The 19,299-nt window shown below is 58.8% G+C and overlaps 1 protein-coding gene across 1 annotated transcript; it reads left to right on the top strand.

Moving 5' to 3' along the window:
* The first annotated feature begins 8,426 nt into the window (after positions 1-8,426).
* TLX1 (T cell leukemia homeobox 1) lies at positions 8,427-14,306 on the top strand. The gene is made up of 3 exons (XM_079794064.1): positions 8,427-9,222; positions 11,242-11,443; positions 13,777-14,306. The coding sequence occupies exons 1-3, from the start codon at positions 8,658-8,660 to the stop codon at positions 13,997-13,999; spliced, it is 990 nt and encodes a 329-aa protein (XP_079650190.1). The 5' UTR covers positions 8,427-8,657; the 3' UTR covers positions 14,000-14,306.
* Positions 14,307-19,299: the final 4,993 nt, after the last annotated feature.

The raw sequence follows: 19,299 nt of genomic DNA on the forward strand, positions 1-19,299 counted from the left end.
AAGCTCCCCAGCTTGGGGCAGAGGGTGAGGCTGCCTCTGGGAAAACGGAGCGCTAAGCCTAGAGGCCCAGAGGGGAGGGTGGCCTGGCAGCCCAGGGAGCGAGCCAAGGCTAGTGGAGCCCCAGAGCCCAGGGTGGCCATGCTGTGGCCATTCTCACTGAGTGTGCAGTGTGGGCAGCCCCAGGCGCTGCCTTCTGAGCCTCCTGCCTCATTGAGAGGTTATTAATAGGGAGTTTGTCTGGTGTCAGAGCGAAGACATAAACTGCATTAGCATTACCCCATAATCTTATTTAGTAAATGCTCATGCCGCTCCGTCTCCTGTAATTGCATTGGGAAGATGCAATATTTATGAAAGGGGAGAGGGGGATGTCACTGCTCATCTTGGTGATGCAGTAAAAATCCCGGGAAAAACAGTACAGGCTGCAGAGGCCTGGCCCCTGGCCTGAGGGAGTGGGCCCCCAGACCATTGCCACCCACCCCTCGCTCCCATCCCCCCCTTAGGAGCCTTGGGCTGTAGGGCAAGGGGGTTTAGAGGTGACAGCTACTGCTCCCCTTGGCATTATTCCTCCTAGAGGTCTTGGTCCCTGCCGTTTGCACTGAACCCTCTGGAGGGCACAAGGCTCCTGGCGTTGGATCACTCCCACCCCCAGTTGGATTTCTAGGGGACTTCATCTTCCCTGTGCAACTTAAGTGGCTTGAGGAAGCTCAGTGGGCAGCAGCAGGTGGGTCTGGGACCAGGGGCTTTGGCTGGAGCAAGGTCTCAGATCCCCCAGAGCCCACTGTAGCCTTAGGTTCCCAGGGTGGTGGCCCTCTTCCACCCCCCTGGGATCACATGGTTCATTCTAGGACACCCCCTTACACACACACACACACACACACACACACACACACACACACACACACACACCACCTCACTCACCGTGCAGCGGCTCACAGCTCTCAATGCTCTCGCACAGTCGTGAAGTTAGCCGCAGGCCCTGACGACGCACTCATTCGCTCCAAGCTCACATAGGCCTCACTGTGCCGGCCCACCCGGGCCGCACCTCCCTCACTCAGGCATCCAACCCCTCTAATTTCCGGCGGCTGGTCGGTTGCCTCCCTATTCCTCCCGCCCTCACTTCCCAGGTGGGGAAGGGGCACCCTAACCGGAGGCAGCTGAGAACCAGGGAGAGGGTGGGTGAAGGAGGGCCATGTCAGCTCCCTCTCCGCTGTCCCATTAATCACAGCGTCGCAGTCCGGTTGGGGATACCTGGCGCCCAGGGCCACACGCAGCCCTCGGGACAATGCGATTATTTTTGGAGGGAGAGGCCGCCTCGGGCAGGGGCTCAGGCGGCAGTGCCTCCTTCCCTCCATCCGTCCCTCGGCACCCAACAAGCGCCTGCGGCGCCCGGGGACCGGTGGCAAAGCGACCGCGGGTGGCGCACGGGTGGCGGGGTCTGACCGGCCTAATTCAATTAGCTGGGCGGCCGCAGCCTCTGCGCAACTCTTCGCCCGCGGGGGCTGAGCTGGGCAGCTGCTCTTTGTGCGACGACCCCATGCATATGGATACAGTTCCTCCCCTTTGGCACGCCCCCCACTTCTGGCACCTGCGGCTCTGCTCCCCACCCCCTCCGGAGAGGAGGCGACCTTGGTCTCTCTGGAAAAGTTGGGGAACTGTGGCTGCTGGTGAGCACAATCAATGTGGAGGAGGGAGCAGGAAGGGCGTGTGGAAAGGGGTGCACCTGCGGTTCGGGGTGTCTGTGTACCTGTGCACGGTGACCTGCAGGTTGTGTTGTGAAGGGAGAGGGTTTTGTTTCGCTTTGCAGCGGCGCCGAGCGGGTGTGTGGCTGGGCGTGTCTGTGGGCACCTGGGTGCGGGGTGGGGAGGCTTCGTGAGCATCCCTCCGCGGGCTGCACTCGGGTGTGTCTGCGCTTTCTGTGCAAGGATGAGTGTGGGCCTGGGCGGGCGTGAGAAGGCGCTGTGGCTGCTCCGCCGCTGTCCCTGGAAAGCCGTGGTGTTCAGCGTGTCTGCGCGCGACCTTTTGGATACAAGCGCGGGTCCCTGTGCCATGGGGCTGCGGAGTGGAACACCCCACCCCACCCCACCCCAGCCCTGCCCCCCCCCCCCCACTCCACCAGCAGCCCAGCAGCAGCTGCGGCCCCAGGCTTTTCTGAAGGAGGAGGAGCTTGGAGAGTGTATTTCAAACCCTAACTCCAGCTCAACTCATCTACTGGGACAACACTCCCGAGTCCACCGGGCTGGCGGGGCAGCCAGGCCCTCTCCTCTAGCGTCGGTCCGGGTCCGGGTCCGAGCCAGGTTACCTGTTCCCAGAACAGCCCGGCACCCCTTGCACCCCTGAAATTACCAGACCTATCCGTGCCAAGGTGGCTGGAGCTCCTAGGGTCAACCGCGCGAGACCTCCAACTCCGCCTCCACCACAGCCGGGACTGGAGCCACTGGGAGTCCCGGTTTGGGGGCTGGAAGGCCTTCAGCCGCCACCTCTAAGGCCAAGTCTATGCTCCCCGGGGCGAGGAATTGAGGTGGGAAGTCTGGGTAGATATGGGCACTGCAGGCTCGCGACCAGAAATCTCACTCATCTGTCTTTACTGGGGCGAGAGGGGGGCGGGGAGCAGGGATGGGGAGGGGTGGGAGAATCTGCAGCTTCGGAGGTTCAGCCCTCTGAGCAGAAGGGAGTCCCATTGTCAGCTGGCCGAAGGTGGTTCCTAGAAGACGGCGGTGGCCCTCGGAGGCCTCTGTTCCCGCCCCTGCGCCCTGCTCAGGGCCCGGCGACCTGGGTGCCCCCTGACACCTGAAATTCCTCGGGTTGGACGTGGACCCGCCCAGCCGCTGAGTAGGGCCAAGGGTAGAGGCTGAGGACTGAGGACGGGAGGCTGGGCCCTGCCTGTGTTCTGGGTCCTAAGCAGAGCGGCTCCCTGGGCCCACTGGTGGGAGGCTCCCTTAGTGTCTCCGGGGTGGTGCCCAGGGGGCCGTCCAGCTGTCAGGAATGGCAGGGCTTGGAGGTCTGTCCTGCCTGAACCTGCTCGCAGCCCACCCCATGTCCTACCCTCTCCCGGTTTTGGAAACCTGAGAGGAGACCAGCATCGGAGACAGGCTGGGCCAGGGGCACCAATGCTGGATGGTGGGACCTGGGGGCCTCTGGTCTTCCCATGGGAGGAGCTGGGCAGAGAAAGGCCTGGGGGCCTAGCGGGGTGCCCAGGGGTGGTGGGCCAACAGAAGCTAAGAGGGGAAGCCCTAGTGGGGGAGGAACAGCCGGAAGGACCCCGTGGCTCTAGCGGGCTTGGGGGTGGGGGTGGGAGGAGGAGAAAGGTGCGGCCCCGCCACCAGGTGACACTAAGGTAAATCCTCCATCAGATCGGCTCTGACCCCTGTCTCTCCATCTTCTACCCATTCAGGGTCCCTGCGCCGAGGGAACTCGGTGCCCGTCTTGCTGTTGGAGAGGTCCTTGGCCCCTGTTGCTGTAAGGATTGAGCGGGGGCACCTGGGGCTGAAGAATCATTCAGTTGTGTGCCTGGAACCAGCCTGCTCACTTGTCCTTCACCAACATAGGCTCCTAGAAACAAGCACCCCCACCCCAGGGCTCTGGGCAGGTGGGGTCCCCTTTACTGGGTCTCTAAGTCCCTAAGTCACAGCTGTGCCTGCCTCTTTCGTGGAAGGAGAAATTCCCTCCCCTCTACTGAGGCAGGTGAGCAAGGCAGAAGAGGCATGTTTGGTACTGAGAATCCAGACCTCAACGGTCCCACCATGGACTGCTTCCCAGTACACATCCCCGTACATATTTCTCAGCCTGTTCTACACCTTCCCTGCGAAATGCCTATTGGGCATACCCTGTCACTCTCTTCCCACACCCACAGGTCCACATATGGCCATTTCCCTGACAACTACACTAGAAAATAGGACACCCCTCCCCCAGATACACACATACCATCAGCAACATACATTATTATTACATTCACACTTTCACACACAGGCCACGGGACAGCCTCACACCATCATGTATGGGCCCATTACAGAGGAATAGCTGTAGACACACACAATCATCCTGTTATAGAAAACACACATCCCCTCGCATTCTCACTGACACACACATCCTTTACACAAGCAAATCCAGTTGTAAAACAGACCCAGATTCCCCCCACCCCCAGCGTTCTTACCGATAGACATGCCTCTTGTTTGCAGTTGTGTCCCAACAGCCTAACACAATTACATAATGGACACTCGGTACATATTTGGGTAAATTTTTAAAGTTATTCCTTAAAGACAAACACACTACGCTCACTGTCATGCACATCCAGCTTCCCCTCAGGGACACACAGTCCCCCCCACACAAAGTAATTAAGTTACCATACACGCCCCTAAGCTAAAGGACAACCCCTGGCTCAGGGGTCTCTCCCAGAGGGGGAAGGAAGCAATGTGGGATCCAAAGGGGCTTCCCCTGTGGCTGAGCCCTCCCTTTTCTCCCCCCTCCCCCGCCCCTCACTCTCCAGTCTCAGCCTCAGCTGCTCCTCTTTTAATTGGAAGCACTTCTTTATTCTGCAGGCGGGTGTGTGGGGGGCTGGGAGGGTTGGTGCTGGAAGCGGGGGGCTGTTACCAGGTGGCCTCAGGGCTGGAACTCACCTAGATGTGTGCAAAGATACTCCTGCCAGGCCAGGACCACATCTGCCAGGTTTGGTGCTGGGGAAGCAGCTTGTAGTGAATGGAGTCAGAAAAACAGCACTTGAGTCCAAGTCTGTCCCTGTTTAGTTTTCAGTGCCTTGGTGTTTTCATCTGTGAAACGGAGACAACAAAAGCCGCATCACAGGGCATTTGGAGGATGGGGTGAGAAGGTACCTAGGACACTACTGGTTCTTTGTGAGTCCTGCCTCCCCTCCCTCCCTCCTCTTTCCCAACAGGGCTACTCTGCAAGGCACAGAACACAAGCCGCACAGAAAATAAGCTCTGAGTCTCCTCCTCCATTTCAGAAAACTTTCTCACCTGCAGCGCTGTGCTCAAGAAACACTGCTTTGGGGGGTGGCAGGGGCCAAAACCCAGCAAATCCTAGCACTCTTGTCTCATCTTCCTAGCAGAGAAGGGACTGAGAGGGTCACCCTGCCCTCGGCCACTATCCCATTGGAAGACAAAGGCCGAGGTCAAGCTGGACTCAGAGAACCCCAGCTCGGGGGAGGCCAGCAGCTCAGAACTAGATTGGGATAAAAGTTGACTCTGCTAAGCAGGAGAGGTGGGTGGGAAATTCAAAAGAAATCAGTCAGGTAGCAGCGAGGACGGGAAAGGCAGGGTGTCCCTGGGTGTTGAGTTTGGTGAGAAGAGCACCCTGACAGTCTTAGTGGACCCCGAGGCAGGGTGACTTCTGCCGAACTTAGATGAGGCCGGTGAGGTCTCGTCCCAGCTACCCTGGACAACCGGTGACAGAAGTGAGGCGTTCAAGAGGTAAGCGAGGCAGATGCCCAAAGGGTTGGATCAGGCAGGATTGGAAAGTCGTGGAGGCTGGAAAGGTACATTAGGAGGGAGAGAGGGAGGATGGGGAGAGTCTTAGGAACACTCAAGGGGTTTCTAGCATGGGCCAGAAGGTGGCAAAGAGAAGTTGTTTTGAGGATAACCTAGAAAGATAGGATTTTAATTGCATTAGGCAGAACTGTTGTTAGACACCAATGTGACGTCTTGACTAAAAGGAGGAAGACAGAGCAAGGCAATGGGACCCAACCTCAAAGGATGCTGAAGGGTCTCTCCCCATAGTTTTCACCCTCTACAGGAAAAGTAGTTCAGAGTTTAGGATCCCAGCTCAATCCTCTTCTGTCTGTGTGACTTGGGGCAACTTCATTCGTCTCACTGAGTCTCAGTTTTTGTTTTCTTAAAATGAGATATAATTCATGTAACATAATTTCAACCCTTTAAATTGTACAACTCAGTGGTTTTTAGTATGTTCACAAAGTTGTGCAACCATAACCATCTAACTCCAGAATATTTTCAATTCCCAACCTCCCTCCCCCTCCAGCTCCTGGAAACCACTAATTTATTTTCTGTCTCTATAGATTTGCCTATTCTGGTTGGTTCATATAAATAAACTTATATAATATGTGGCCTTTTGTGCCTGGCTTCCTTCACTTAGCACAATGTTTTCTAGGTTCTTCCATGTTGTAGCATGAACCAGGATCTCCTTTTCATTCCTTTTTATGGCTGAATAAAAAGTCAATTGTACAGAGATACCTCATTTTATTTATCCATTCATCAAAATTCATCAAAATTGCTTTATGAATCATACTATTCATTATGAAAAATACTCTTATGGAGATTCATTTTTCTTAATAATTTAAAAATGGGGATGTTTCTATTAACTTCACAGGGTTGTGTGAGTCTTAAATGAGATCAGTGTGGTGTGGTGCCTGGCACATAGTAGTTTCTCAGTAAAACACTTGTGTCTATTTCTTCTTTAGTTCTTTCAACATAAGAAGCAGGAAAGAGACATATTCAGGTTCAAACAACTTCCAAAGAAAGTTATGGAGCCTCCTGGTTGAGGTGTAGTACTTGAATTGGGGTGGGTGGAGAGGAGAGAACTGTTAAGGGAGTGGGACTCTCTCCTCATGTGTCTGTTTAGTGTTGAAAACAACCACATCTGGCTTTATATTGTGTGGACCCCTGTCCACTTGCCTGGAGCCTAGACAAGGTGTTCCTTATAGAGATGCTGTTCCAACCAGCAGCCAGGTTTTCAGGGTAACCCATGAAAGCAAGTAGAATCCAGCTCCTCCATCTTATCGAGTCACTTAGCCTCTCTGAGATTTGGTTTCTTTGCATCTGTAAAACAGGGATGATACTCATCTCAAAGAGTTAGTGTGGAGTTTATAGTGTTCTCCACAACACTTATCATCCTCGGGCTTATTGTATTTGCTTCTTTATGTCCCCTCTATGGAATGCAAGCTCCATGAGGGCAGAAACTTTGTTCTGTTTACTGCTCTTTTCTCAATGCCAAGAACCGTACCTGACACATAGTACGTGCTCAAAAACTTTGTTGAATAAGGAGGTTCATTCATTCATTATTCACTCAAAATGAATATATTTTATGGGTTGGGGCTATACTCCATAGGGGAGAGGGACAGAGATAAGTAAGCTATTTTTTTTTTTTTTTTGCCTCCAAGGAGATCTCTTCAAGTGGAAGTAATAGGCCAAAGCAAATATTACATTGCAATAAGACTTGATAAGTAGAATGTGTGCTTTCACATTCTAGCACCTTGCCTGATAGAGACACCCCTCTCTGAAGGCCTGTTGAATCTAGACTAGACCAGAAATAGATCCCAAGTTATCCAACCTATGCCTTTCCCTGATTTTGGCTTCTGGGAGGGATCAAACATTTCCCTACTGGAGAGGGGAAAGGGGAAGCAGAAAAGGGAGTTTCCTCCTCTCCTGGGCTCTAGGCCAGTCAGCCACAGGCAGAACTTTGCAAAGGCCTAACTTTGTCCTGGATGCACTTCCCTCCTCTCAGTCCCACCATCCCCAGGCCCCCACTGCCCTAAGACCCTAGATTCCAAAAATAAGAAAATAACTCCTCCCCCTTACCACAGTCTGAAGGTTTCTTGCTTGAAATTGCCACTCCTGGCCTAGTTGCTAGGTGAAACAACCCGATTGAATTCATTCACATACTGTGGGAACTGCTTCTTGAGACATCTGTTTATTTTAAAGGAAAGTGGTATCTTGAAGCATAGGCATGGTGGCAACAGGCCTCAAGCTAACTCCCTTGTCTGTGCTTGCCTTTCAGGAAGTCTTCCCTTCCTCAGTTTCCTTAAACAGGCTAAATTGGGGGGTGGTTGTTTTGTTTTGTTTTTTTTTCAACATATAGCCAGTAGTTCATAGGCCCGAGTTTCAAAGAAGGCCCAGCCTGAACTCACTTTCCCTGACCAAGGGGCCTGGACTCCATACCTGGGGAGTAGACAGTCTTCTGTCTAACAAGCTGGGCGTGAAGTTTGGTGTAAATACTCTGGTTGATGGGTAGGTGTTTCCCAGGTGAGCCCCTGGGAAGAATCTCCAGTAGCGAAGGGACGCCTCCTCCCCAGAGGCCTGTGGCTGGACCCCTTTGGCCCAATTCAAAGTTAGGGGGCGGCTCCTGCCTGGCTGGGAAGAGGGCTCTGACCTCCACCTCCTGGGCTCCGTCTGTCTGTCAGTCTCTGGGAACGGCCACCTCCTGCTCTTTTTCTTTCTCCTTTTAAGTCTCTGTTTCCCCTCTTCCTGAACTACTTCTGTGAGCCACAGTCTCCGTCCTTCGGTCTCTGGCTCCGGCATCTGTCTCGGCTCCCGGCCTCCCTCTCCCGGTCTCCGCCCCTCCCCCGCGCTGTCATTCACCCGGCTTCTCTCTGCTCACAGCCAATGGAGAGACCGGGTCGGAACGGCTAGGCTCCCTCGCACCGGGCTTTTTCGCCCGGTGATTGATGTCCCAGAGTCAACAGCGAGCCAGCAGCCGGAGAGGGGAAGGAGCAGCCGGAGAGGAGTAGAATACGGCGCCCCCTCTCTCCTTCCCCTCCCCCCTACTTTAGCCCTGGTGCGTACTTCGCCTCCAAGTCTCGGCGCAGCCAGGAAGCGCTCCTGCTTTCGCGCCCCTGCGCGCTGCACCCGGAGCGAAAAACAGCGAGCCCCGCCGCCCAGGCCCCCCCCCGCGGGGCCGGGGCGGGGGTCGGCATGGAGCACCTGGGTCCGCACCATCTCCACCCGGGCCACGCGGAGCCCATCAGCTTCGGCATCGACCAGATCCTCAACAGCCCGGACCAGGGCGGCTGCATGGGGCCAAACTCACGCCTCCAGGACGGGGAATACGGCCTTGGCTGTTTGGTCGGAGGCGCCTACGCTTACGGCGGCGGGGGACCGGTGGCCGGGGCGGCGGCCGGGAACGCGGGGGCCTACGGCGCGGGCGGCCCGAGCGGTCCCGGCGGCCCGGCGGGCGGCGGGGGCGGTGCCTGCAGCATGGGCCCGCTGGCCGGCTCCTACAACGTGAACATGGCCTTGGCGGGCGGCCCGGCTCCGGGAGGCGGCGGCGGCGGCGGCGGCGGGGCGCTGAGCGCTGCGGGAGTGATTCGGGTGCCCGCGCACAGACCACTAGCTGGAGCGGTGGCCCACCCCCAGCCTCTGGCTACCGGCTTGCCAACGGTGCCCTCCGTGCCTGCCGTGCCAGGTGTCAACAACCTCACCGGCCTCACCTTCCCCTGGATGGAGAGTAACCGCAGATACACAAAGGACAGGTTCACAGGTGAGTCCGGGGCCCGCGCGCGCCCCGCCTGGCCGCGGCCCGGGCTCTGCGCTCTCCCTCCCCCCCTCGTGGCCCCCTGCAGCCCCCTTTGCCGGCCCGGTCGGTCGCTCAGCTCCTCTTGGTGCTTCCGCCAAGTTGAGCCGCCTGCCACCTTTCTATGCTCGAGGAATCGCCATGCTGCAAGAGTTCTCCCAGCCCGGGCCCCGCGGCGTCTCTCCCACAGACCCCTGCTCCGAGGAGCGCCCCCAGAATCCCCTCTCGGAGTCCCTGGGCCCGGTCCGAGGGAGGGAAGGGGAATGTAGCTTCGGGACACGTTCCGCCCGCCTTTGGGGCCGGAATCTCAGAGAAGGGGCGCGATGTGAACAAACTGTTTCTTCCGTCCCGGCCGGCCGACGTTCTCTTGGGAGGCGGTGAGCCCCAGAACCAAACGCAAGGAAAGAACAGGTTCCCCACCTCCGCCTCCCCCCCCCCCCCCCACACACACACTCCAAGTTCCAGGGTCTGCTGCGCTGCGGGCCAGCAGAGGCCACGAGCCCGCGGAAAGCGGCAGAGCGGGCGGCCCTTTCTTCCCGAACCGCGGGCTTCGTCCAGGTCGGTGGCAGCGTGGGGCTGAGCCGCCCGCTTCATTTTCGTTCTGTCCGGGCTCGGCCTTCTCCTCCACCTCCTCCCGCCGGCCCTCGGGCGTAAATAATGCACCGGCCAGGCCCAGGATCGATCGGCCGCCAAAGGACTGCTCCCGGGACGATGGCGCATTCGGCGGCGCTGGCTGCCGTCCTCTCCGCTGCCTGCTCCCCGCCTTCCTCCGTTAGTCCCCGCTCTCTGCGCTCCCGCTTCCGCTCTCGGCCCTCAGCCCTAGCTCGGCGCGGGCCCTTTTCCCCGGCTTCCCTTCCCGCTTCCCTTGGCATCCCCTGGGTCTGAGAGTATTATCTTCCCGCTGAGCCAGGCCCCCACGCCGGGTGGGAAGCAGCCACGAGTTGAGTCTGGGTTCCGGACAGGCCTTAGGAGCAGGAGGAGGCAGGCACAGGCCAGGACTCCAGTGCCCAACTGTGAAAGGGGTTAGGCAGCTTAGAGCTAGACCCTGGACTAGGAGACCCTGGGGCACCACAGGCCCCCCTGCTCCTGTTCCAACCTTGGCTCAGACTCTAGGACTGTGGCAAAAAGTTTTGTTGTTTTGTTTTGGGGGGAGGAAGAATTTGTAGAGACAGAACAGCCACTCTACTTTGGGGCTCTAGGAAGGGCCCTGTACTCAAGGGGCTCCACTCCCCCAACCCCAGTTCTCTCAGGCCTGGCCTAGAGGGAAGGACTCCGAGGGAAGCCCTGGCCTGGAACCCACTAATCCTGGGTCTGGTGAGAGGTACTTCTCACAGGCCTACCTAGGGGAGCCACAGCGCATCTGCTCTCCATCCAGGCCTGGGAAGGTTCTGAGGGCGTATATGACTTGCCTTGTGTTACCTAGTGCTGCCTGTGTGCTGTGTGTGTCTGCCTGAGTGCCTGCGCCTGTTAGCTGGCTCGTTTGGATGTATGGATCTACAGTTTGCTACTATAATTTGTATGTGACGTGTCTGTGTCTGTCGCTGTGTGATGGAGGCTTAGGTCGGGACCAGGCAGGGTCCAGCCCCTCACTATGGGGCAGCTTCCCTGAGGCTGGAGGCCTGGGGCAGTGGGAAGCTGTGGGGGGCCCTAGGGGGCTGCCATCTTCTGCTTGCCTCAGGGAGACTGGGGAGGTGGCTGTGGTTTAGTGTCTGGTTGGGCACGTGGAAGCCCGGGGCTAGGGAGGCCTCCGAGGTGGCAGCAGCGGCTGCAGCTTGGCGGCGGGAGGGGGCCCTTTCCCGCCCCGGCTTGGAGCTTGAGGGCTGCAGGGAGGATCGAGGCCCTGATGGTGGGGTCTAGCAGCTATGCTCGCTGAGTCGCGGGGTGTCGGGCCTGGGACGCCTCCTGACGCTCTGCCGCTTGCCTCTGCCGTCTGTCTGTCTCCCGCTCCAGTGGCCCTCTCACCCTTCACTGTAACACGCCGTATAGGTCACCCCTATCAGAACCGGACGCCCCCCAAGAAGAAGAAGCCGCGCACGTCCTTCACGCGCCTGCAGATCTGCGAGCTGGAGAAGCGCTTCCACCGCCAGAAGTACCTGGCCTCCGCCGAGCGCGCCGCCCTGGCCAAGGCGCTCAAAATGACTGACGCTCAGGTCAAAACCTGGTTCCAGAACCGGCGGACCAAGTGGAGGTGAGCGCGCGGGGCGGGCGCGGCGCGGGCGGCGCGGTCTCGGCTGCTCCAGGCTCCGGGCCTCTCGGGACGCGCACGCTTCCCCCGCTCCCGGTTTCCGACGTGTTCGGAGGAGCTGGCAGCTCCTGCTAGGCGCTCGGGGAGTGGGAGGCAGGCGCTGCCGACGGACCGAGATGCGGCTGGAGAGCCCTGGCTCTGTTGATCGGAGGCTTCCTAGCGTTGTGGCCGGCAAACCCAGTGCCTTTGCAAACGCGGCTGATCCCGGCCGGCCGCCGCTTGAGGAAACAGCAGGTTAGAGCAGTCCATGCAGTCCAGGTCCCTGGATCAGTGAGTCCTGCGGGGCTTTTTGTTTGCGCAAACGTGCACTGACAGAGACACCCGCTCTGTCCCGGAGACTGGAGACAGGATGGCCTGCGCCCAGGTTCTGCGCCCCAGCCGGGCTCCCTGCATAGCGTCTGGGGCCGCAGACCTCCGCCTGGGCTCTGCTGACTCCCTCCTCCCGCGACCCCCGGCCTCCCCGCCACGGGTTCCCCACGCTGGAAGGGGAAAATCAATCCGCGCCGGCTGTGGCGGGATTTTCGATGGTCCCACAGAACCCGGGATCAATTAGGAGCAGATGGTTGTGTGTGTGTGTGTGTGTGTGTGTGTGTGTGTGTGTGTGTGTGAGAGAGAGAGAGAGAGAGAGAGAGAGAGAGAGAGAGAGAGAGAGATTACCCGTCTCACATCACACATCCACTACACTAATTTCCCCCCTTTATACATACACCTTGACCTCTGTTCCTCTCTGTCTCTCTCTCTTCCTCCCTCCCTCCCCCTCTTTCTTGCGTCCCACTGACTTCGTGGCAGCCTTACTCTCCGCACACACCAGCGCTTTCTCCGCTGGTCCCTCCTGCCTCCCTGCACCCTCCCGCCCGCACACCTAGCCCGCATACTCGGTTCCACGCCTGCCAGGCGTCTCTCGCTAGCTCAGGCCTCAGGGGGAACGCAGGAGTCTGGGCGAAGGCGGCGGCGCCGGGCCGGGCGGGCCTGGGGCCTGAGGAAGGAATTGGAGTTTCCTCTTTTACTGAATGAAGGCGAGGAATCTGCCCGGGATTCCGCCCGTGGTGGCCACAGAGGAAGCCACTGCCCCGCGAGTCTGCTGCCCTCCCCTCCCCTCCCCACATTCCTGCCGCTGGGGCAGGGGGGACCAGCTTCAGACCTCTGGAAAGCTAGTTGAAGAGGGGGCGAGGCTGGCTGGGTAGGGGTACACCAGGGTTCTCAAGGCCCACTCAGGGCTGTAGCCAAGGGGTAGAGCCAGGCAAAACCCTGCCCCAGGTGGGAGACAGAGAAAGAGTGGCAGGCAACAGAGAAACTAAAACGCAGAGGGGGGGGGCAAGCTAGACACCCCACCCAGGCAGAAAAGGAAACCAGGCATCCTTATGAAGTCTTAGGTATGAAAAAGAAAAGCAATGGATGGGGAAAACCTCCATTTTCGTTTCAAACAAATTCCCTTCGTCTTGAGAAAGCCAACGGGGCAGGGGCGGGGATGAAAGAAAACAAGAGATACAGACAAAAGCCCGAAGGAAGAGAAACAGTGAAGCAGTTTGAAGCGCAGGAGAGAAGGGGAAGCAGAGAGCCAGAGACACAGTGAAAAGCAAGAAGAGGCAGCGGGGAGGAGGCCGGCGTCCGCCCGGGGAGAGGCCCTCGCTGGCTTCGCGCGGCTTCATCGATCGCCTACAAATTGCTTCTGGAGGCCCCGGGGACTCCCATTAGGTCTGTCCACCTTAGAGACAGACGTTTGATCTCAGTTGACGGGGTGGAGGGGAGGCATTAAATGGAGTGAGTCATCGCCTCCCTGGACGCCTCGGAGGAAGCCGGCTGGCCCGGCGGCAGTCCCGGCAGGCACAGGGCGCAGGGCTCAGGGCTCGGCGCAGGAGGTCCGAGGCCGGGAGACGTCGGCAGAGAAAAGGGGGGAAGAGAGCTCGGGCTGGTGGGGAACGTGCGGCCGGCCCCTCAGGATCCGGACGGGAGTGTCTGGTCTTCCTCGGGGTTGCGGGAGGCAAGATGCCATTTTATTCTTGGCTGAGCCCTTCGAGGCTGTTGTGGGCACTGCGAGTGGACAGGGAGCCCCAGCTCCCTGCCTAGCGGACTTTTCCCGCAGCTTCCCTGATGTAGCTCGGTTCCATCTACTTTTGGGGTTACCAGTCTTTGTCGGAGTCGGGATCTTCGAGATCAGGGGGTGCGTTAGAGGGGCCCACGCTGGAGCCGGGTGCTGCCCAGGCAGCAGGGCCCGTGCGCGCGCAGGCTCTCCCGGGATCGCGCGGCAGCGTGGGTAACCGCTTGTCCCCGCGCAGGCGGCAGACGGCGGAGGAGCGCGAGGCCGAGAGGCAGCAGGCGAACCGCATCCTCCTGCAGCTGCAGCAGGAGGCCTTCCAGAAGAGCCTGGCGCAGCCGCTGCCCGCCGACCCGCTCTGCGTCCACAACTCGTCGCTCTTCGCCCTGCAGAACCTGCAGCCCTGGTCTGACGACTCGACCAAGATCACCAGCGTCACGTCCGTGGCATCGGCCTGCGAGTGAGCCTGCCCAGCCCCCTCCCCTTGGGCCCCCGGCCCAGCCAAGGGGTCAAAGCGGGAGGCCTGAGAGCCAGGACTCTCTCCCACCCTACCGGCCTCAGGCTGCCCACGGAGGGGAATGCGCCCCCTCCACGGGGGCCTGCCTGCTTGCCAAAACTGCGCTCTCTTCCGTGGAAAAGAAGGAAAGAGTGCAGAGGACAGGGACCCGCGACCCACTCCCGGACTCCCGCGGCCCTGCGCCCGCTAAAACTGTTCAGAGGCGCCTCCGTTTGCATCGATTTTATTTTAATCTGGTTTTTAACGTGGGACTGAGACAGACGGGGGAAGAGGGAGAAGAGGAGCTTCCGGGGTCCCCAGAGGACAGCATGGGCTGTCGTTGGAGCCTTCCCTCTGTATCCCACTCCTCATCACACACCGTCACTTACCGACACCCACAGGCCCACACAGAGATGATTCCACCGTCCCTCCTGGTGTCACCCCAGATCACACACGGGGGGCCTATGGCAGAATGTCACGCGCACACACAGGGCCATAGCCTTCTTACCTTTGATTCTCACTATCCGTCCTAGGCCAGGCGTGACCTAGACTTACTCTGAACAGCATGGCACGTCTCATAAACACGTGGCTGTGGCCACACTGTGATACACTATTCCACACACAGCAGCGGTCACAGTGTCCCTTGGCCTGCCAGACCTCCATCACACATCCTAGCCCCTCCCAGGTACTCACAGGCAGGTTTTCACACAAACTCAGCCTGTTTCTCCAGATCCTGTTCATGGGGGGGTTTAAGTTATGCACTTATAAGGTGTTTTCTGTGTAACCATTTTATAAAGTGCTTGTGTAATTTATGTGAAAAAAATAATAAAACCCTCCGGATCCGGAGTTCGGGCTGCCTGCTCCTTGCTGAGCCCAGCATCCTGCAGCTACTTGGGTTTGGTGTGAGCTGGGCAGCTCTGGAGCCTGAGCTTGAGGGACATCTGGGGGCCAGCACCGGCAGGCTCTGGAGAGAGGAAGGAAGAAGGGGGACAAACAGAGAAGGCAGAGCTGAGGTAAGGAGGGAGAGAAAGGCTCTCCTGGGACAGCTAGTGCTCAAGAGGGTATAGTGCCTTGGAGCGTGTGCGTTCTGAACGGTGTGGGCAATCAGAATATTACCGATTTGTAATAGTGTGTAATTGGGTTGCAATTATTTTATTTTTATTTTTTGGGGTTTGCAGTTATTGTCTGTGCTTCTTTCTGCTTAAGTTGCAAATCGAAACTATCATTATATACTCGAACTTGTGGTGTGTGTGTGTGTGTGTGTGTGTGTGTGTGTGTGTGTAACTATGTTTAAATGGAGCTGTGCTTTGAGAGATAATTGTATGATTGCCCACCGGTATTTGTGATTGTGTGTGAATCATGTGTTAATGTTTGTGAGAGTACATGTTAGTTTCTCCTTATGAATCCGTTTCTGTGTTAAATGTGTGAATGTTTGTGATTGTGTATCATCTGTAATTGTGTAGATGTAATTGTGTGTGAGATGCATATTTTACTGTATATATCCTGTGTAACAGCATGTATATATTTGGGGAAATGAATGAGTGGGGAGTGGGGATCATTGTGGGTGACTGTCCCTGCCAGTGACTGGGGGTGAGTGGGTATAATTGTACTCTGGTGGTGGACAAGATGAGGGGGGTCTAAGGTAGGGTGTGAGACACATTGTGGGGGTACCAACATCTGCTAGGAGTTCTGGAGTTCTAGGCCCTTACCCAGCAAACTGCAGAAACTGGGGCACACTGAGGCAGGAAGGGGGCCAGGTTCTCTGTGGTGCTCTAACCAGGACTTCACAGCCCCAGCACTAGCCTGTCCTGGGTGGGATCTGAATAGGTGACTTCTCAGGGACCTTCAGAGAGGCCCCAAATCACTCCAGTCAGGACACAACACTTTCCATAACATCTAGCCCCCCCCCCCCCCCACACACACACACACACGCACTAGACCAACCTCAGGTGTATAAAATTGACTTGGGCCTGCTTTTGTGGAAGAAGCCAGGTGGTGGAGGGTCTGGGAACACACCATTCTGGGGGAGTAGAGTGAGGAGATGGGAGGCTTTTTTTTGGGGGGGGGGGTGCAAGAGGGAGAGAACTTTGTGGCTAGAAACTAGAAGTGAGCTAGTGCTGCCGGGGCAGCTGCTGGTGCCTGAGCTTGAGGGCCATCTGGGGGCCAGGACCCGCAGGCTCTGGAGGGAGGAAGGGGATGTTCGTGTATGCAGAGCTGGGGTTGAGGGAGCCGTGGAAACCATCAGAGAGCCACTGTCCTTCATCCCTGATCAGGCTGCCATCATGGGCGTGTCTTATGAAATGGGGACAAAGAATAGCATCCTCCCACCTAAGGAGGCCCCCGGGGAAACTGGCTGTGTGGGGAATAGTCCACGCTTCTTCCTCCCTTGGAGCTGGCTCTCTGTAAGACAGAACTCTGCATCCAAAAATCAATCGTAGGCCAGCCTCTTGCTCCCACCCCACAGGCCCACGGGGTGACCAAGGCCAGGCCCTGACAGACTGTGTTGTTGGTCGTGACATCTGCGATGGGCCTCTGGCCTGCAGTGGCTGCAGCGCCCAGTACCCCCGGCTGAGCGAAATCCGGAAATGGCCTCCTGGAGCCGGGTAGAATTGGCCTCCTTCTGCCTGGGCGGGTCTGCCTGTCTCCTCCCCTCTCCCCGGTACTGGAGCTTCCCAGCCCGCACTTTTCCTTCGATGAGGTCTCCTGGTTTCTGGCCTTTCTGACACACCTTCCGTGCTTCCTGGCGGCAGAGTCGTGGGACTTGGAGGAGACTGGAGCCTTCCTACCATCTCCCAGTCCCTGGAACATCCCCACCCCTCCAAGAAGCTGCTGAAACATCCCGGAGGCTCCTGGATCGTTTCTGGCCTCAGACAGTCAAACTGAGGAGCTGAGGCAGGAAGGGGGGCGGCTGCCTGGCCCAAACACAACCCTGGGGCGGGCTCTTCACCGCCACCTCGCTTCCCGTCGTCTTGCAAGACAAATGCAAGAAAATTAGGCATAAGGCACCTCCTTCCCCAAATACCTCCCACCTCCTCATTTTCACAAATAGCTAGGGTTCACACTCCTGCCCGGGCGGGCGAATGACCGCTCAGCCCGGTGGCTCTCGGCCGGCTCCAGTCCAGTTTGAGGGGAAGTGGGCAGCCCGCATGCCAGATCCCCAGTGCTGCTGCCCCCACCCACGCCTACTGCGGGCGCAGGCGGCTTCCCGCTGCCCAGACCAGCCAGCCAGCCGGACCTCCCGCCCCCTCCCTGCGCTCGCTGGTGGCCCGGGTCTCCCTTCCACGTGTACATACCCTGTGGTGCCCCAGAGGTACCAGATCCCCGGGGCGCTGGGGCTCTTGGCGCTGAGGAACCGCGCCAGACTTTCCACTCTTTGCCAGGAATTCGTTGCGACCGAATCTTGGCGAATCCCGTGTCCGCCGCCGCCATGGGCCGTGGCAGCCGGGAAAGGCCAGGCTGCCCCCGGGTCCCTGGGCAGAGGCAGGAGGGGAGGGGCTTCGAGGGTCACGGGCAGCGCCAACTCCCCGCAGCAGAGAGTCCACCGCTCCGGCCTGCCACGCGCCTGCCAGAGTGGTCGGTCTCTGTTCAAAAACAGAAGAGGAATTATCCGAATAATTGTGCGTAGAGGTGCGGGGAAAGAAGGGAAAGGAATGAACCTGCCTAGGCAGAAAGGCCTGCCTCCTTCCTTGGCTGGAGTGAGCCCATCGCACTGACCAAACTCCCCACGCGTGAGCCCTGGGCACCCGCGGGCAGGTTCAGGGGAGGCCCAGAGACCCATGCAGGGCTGGGGTCCTAGACGCCGGGCTGTGCCTCCCGCGCACACAGAGAATCTGGCTCAACCTGTTACCTATAATAGCGGCTTTGTGCGGCGGGTCTGTGCTGGGGGACTGTGTGGGCATGGCCTGAGCACTGCCTTGCAATGCCCCCACGGGGGGGGGGGTGGGGTGGGCAGGTGTGGTGTTGCCCTATGCCCAGGACTCAGAAGGGCCTCGTTTGTGGTGTGCGTGGCTTGCAGGTGGGTGAAACAGGTTCCAGGTGGATGAGCCAACTAAGCAGGGCCCTCCCTCCTGGCTGAGCGGAGCTGGAGCCGCTGCGAATGGGCAGCCATGCCGGGGAGGGGAGAAGCCGAGGCCCCAGGGCCGCCCCGAGGCCCCCTCAGGCCAGATGAGGGAGGAACCCCTCCCTCCTGCTCTCTGCTCTCCTCACCACACTTCTCACCCACGCAGCTCTACCCCCAGGCAGCAACTCCCCATCCTGGGCGCTCCCTAACCGGCTCAGAGTCTGGAGCCCCACGGCCAGGCATCTGCCCGGGCAGCTAACCAGAGCTGCCTGGGCTTCTCCAGAATGGCACCAATCTGCTGCCCACACGGGCCCAGGGAGCCTCCGCACCACTCACCTGCACCCACGCCCGGATTCCTCACTCCAGGGAGTCGGGTAGGAACAGACTGAGCGAAGGAGAGGAGGGCTGGAGCCAGTGTGGACTCCAAGGAGCAGCCTGGGGAGACGGTGTGTTCGTGGATGGGGAGGAAGAGAGATGAGTGGAGGGAGGGATGTTGTCGTGATGGGTGGGTACAAACTCTCACCCCCTCAGCCAGCCTGCATTGTGTACAGCCTCACATGCCTCCTTCTGCACGGGGTGTGCCTGTTACTCAAGGGGCGCTACAGGTGTGCGCTGTAGGTACACACACGCACACACAATCTCCACTGCGGGCGGGCGTTTCCAATGACTCTCACCCTCTTACCCCCTCAGGCCCCTCTCCCCCAGCTCCTACGCGCGGTTATCCCGGGGCCACCCCTCCGCGGGCACCCCTCCTCCGCTTTCTCTCTCCCCCTCCCGTACCCCTGAGGGAGGAGGGTCTAACTCCGCTGCCAGTGGGCCTGGGGGTGGGGATTTTCTAGGCCGGCGCATTAACTTCCAGCCCCGCAGCTCCAGCGGCCACACGTCCCATGAGCTTGGGGGCCACGGACCCTAACAAGCCGGCGCCGCCGCTGCCTCCTCCAGCCCACGGAAATCCGGTCTCCTTGTGGGCGCGCGAGAAGGTGGTGGAGAGCCTGGGGATGCGAGGCCCCCTGTGCCAAGGGTCGCCCTAAGCCCTTGGTGGGAGCTGCTCCTGCCCCTCCCGTTTTCCGCCCTGTGGTCCCAGAGCCCACGAATCCTCGGTTCCTGCAGGAGGATTCTCAAGACCCAAAAGCTGGAGTCGGAGGCGGCGACTCAGCCCCCCAAAGTGGGAGCCGGACCTTGGGCCTCAACGTAGAAACAAGTGAGTT

Source organism: Cnephaeus nilssonii, assembly GCF_951640355.1.
Source record: "Cnephaeus nilssonii genome assembly, chromosome: 16".
Classification (NCBI taxonomy): Eukaryota; Metazoa; Chordata; class Mammalia; order Chiroptera; family Vespertilionidae; genus Cnephaeus; species Cnephaeus nilssonii.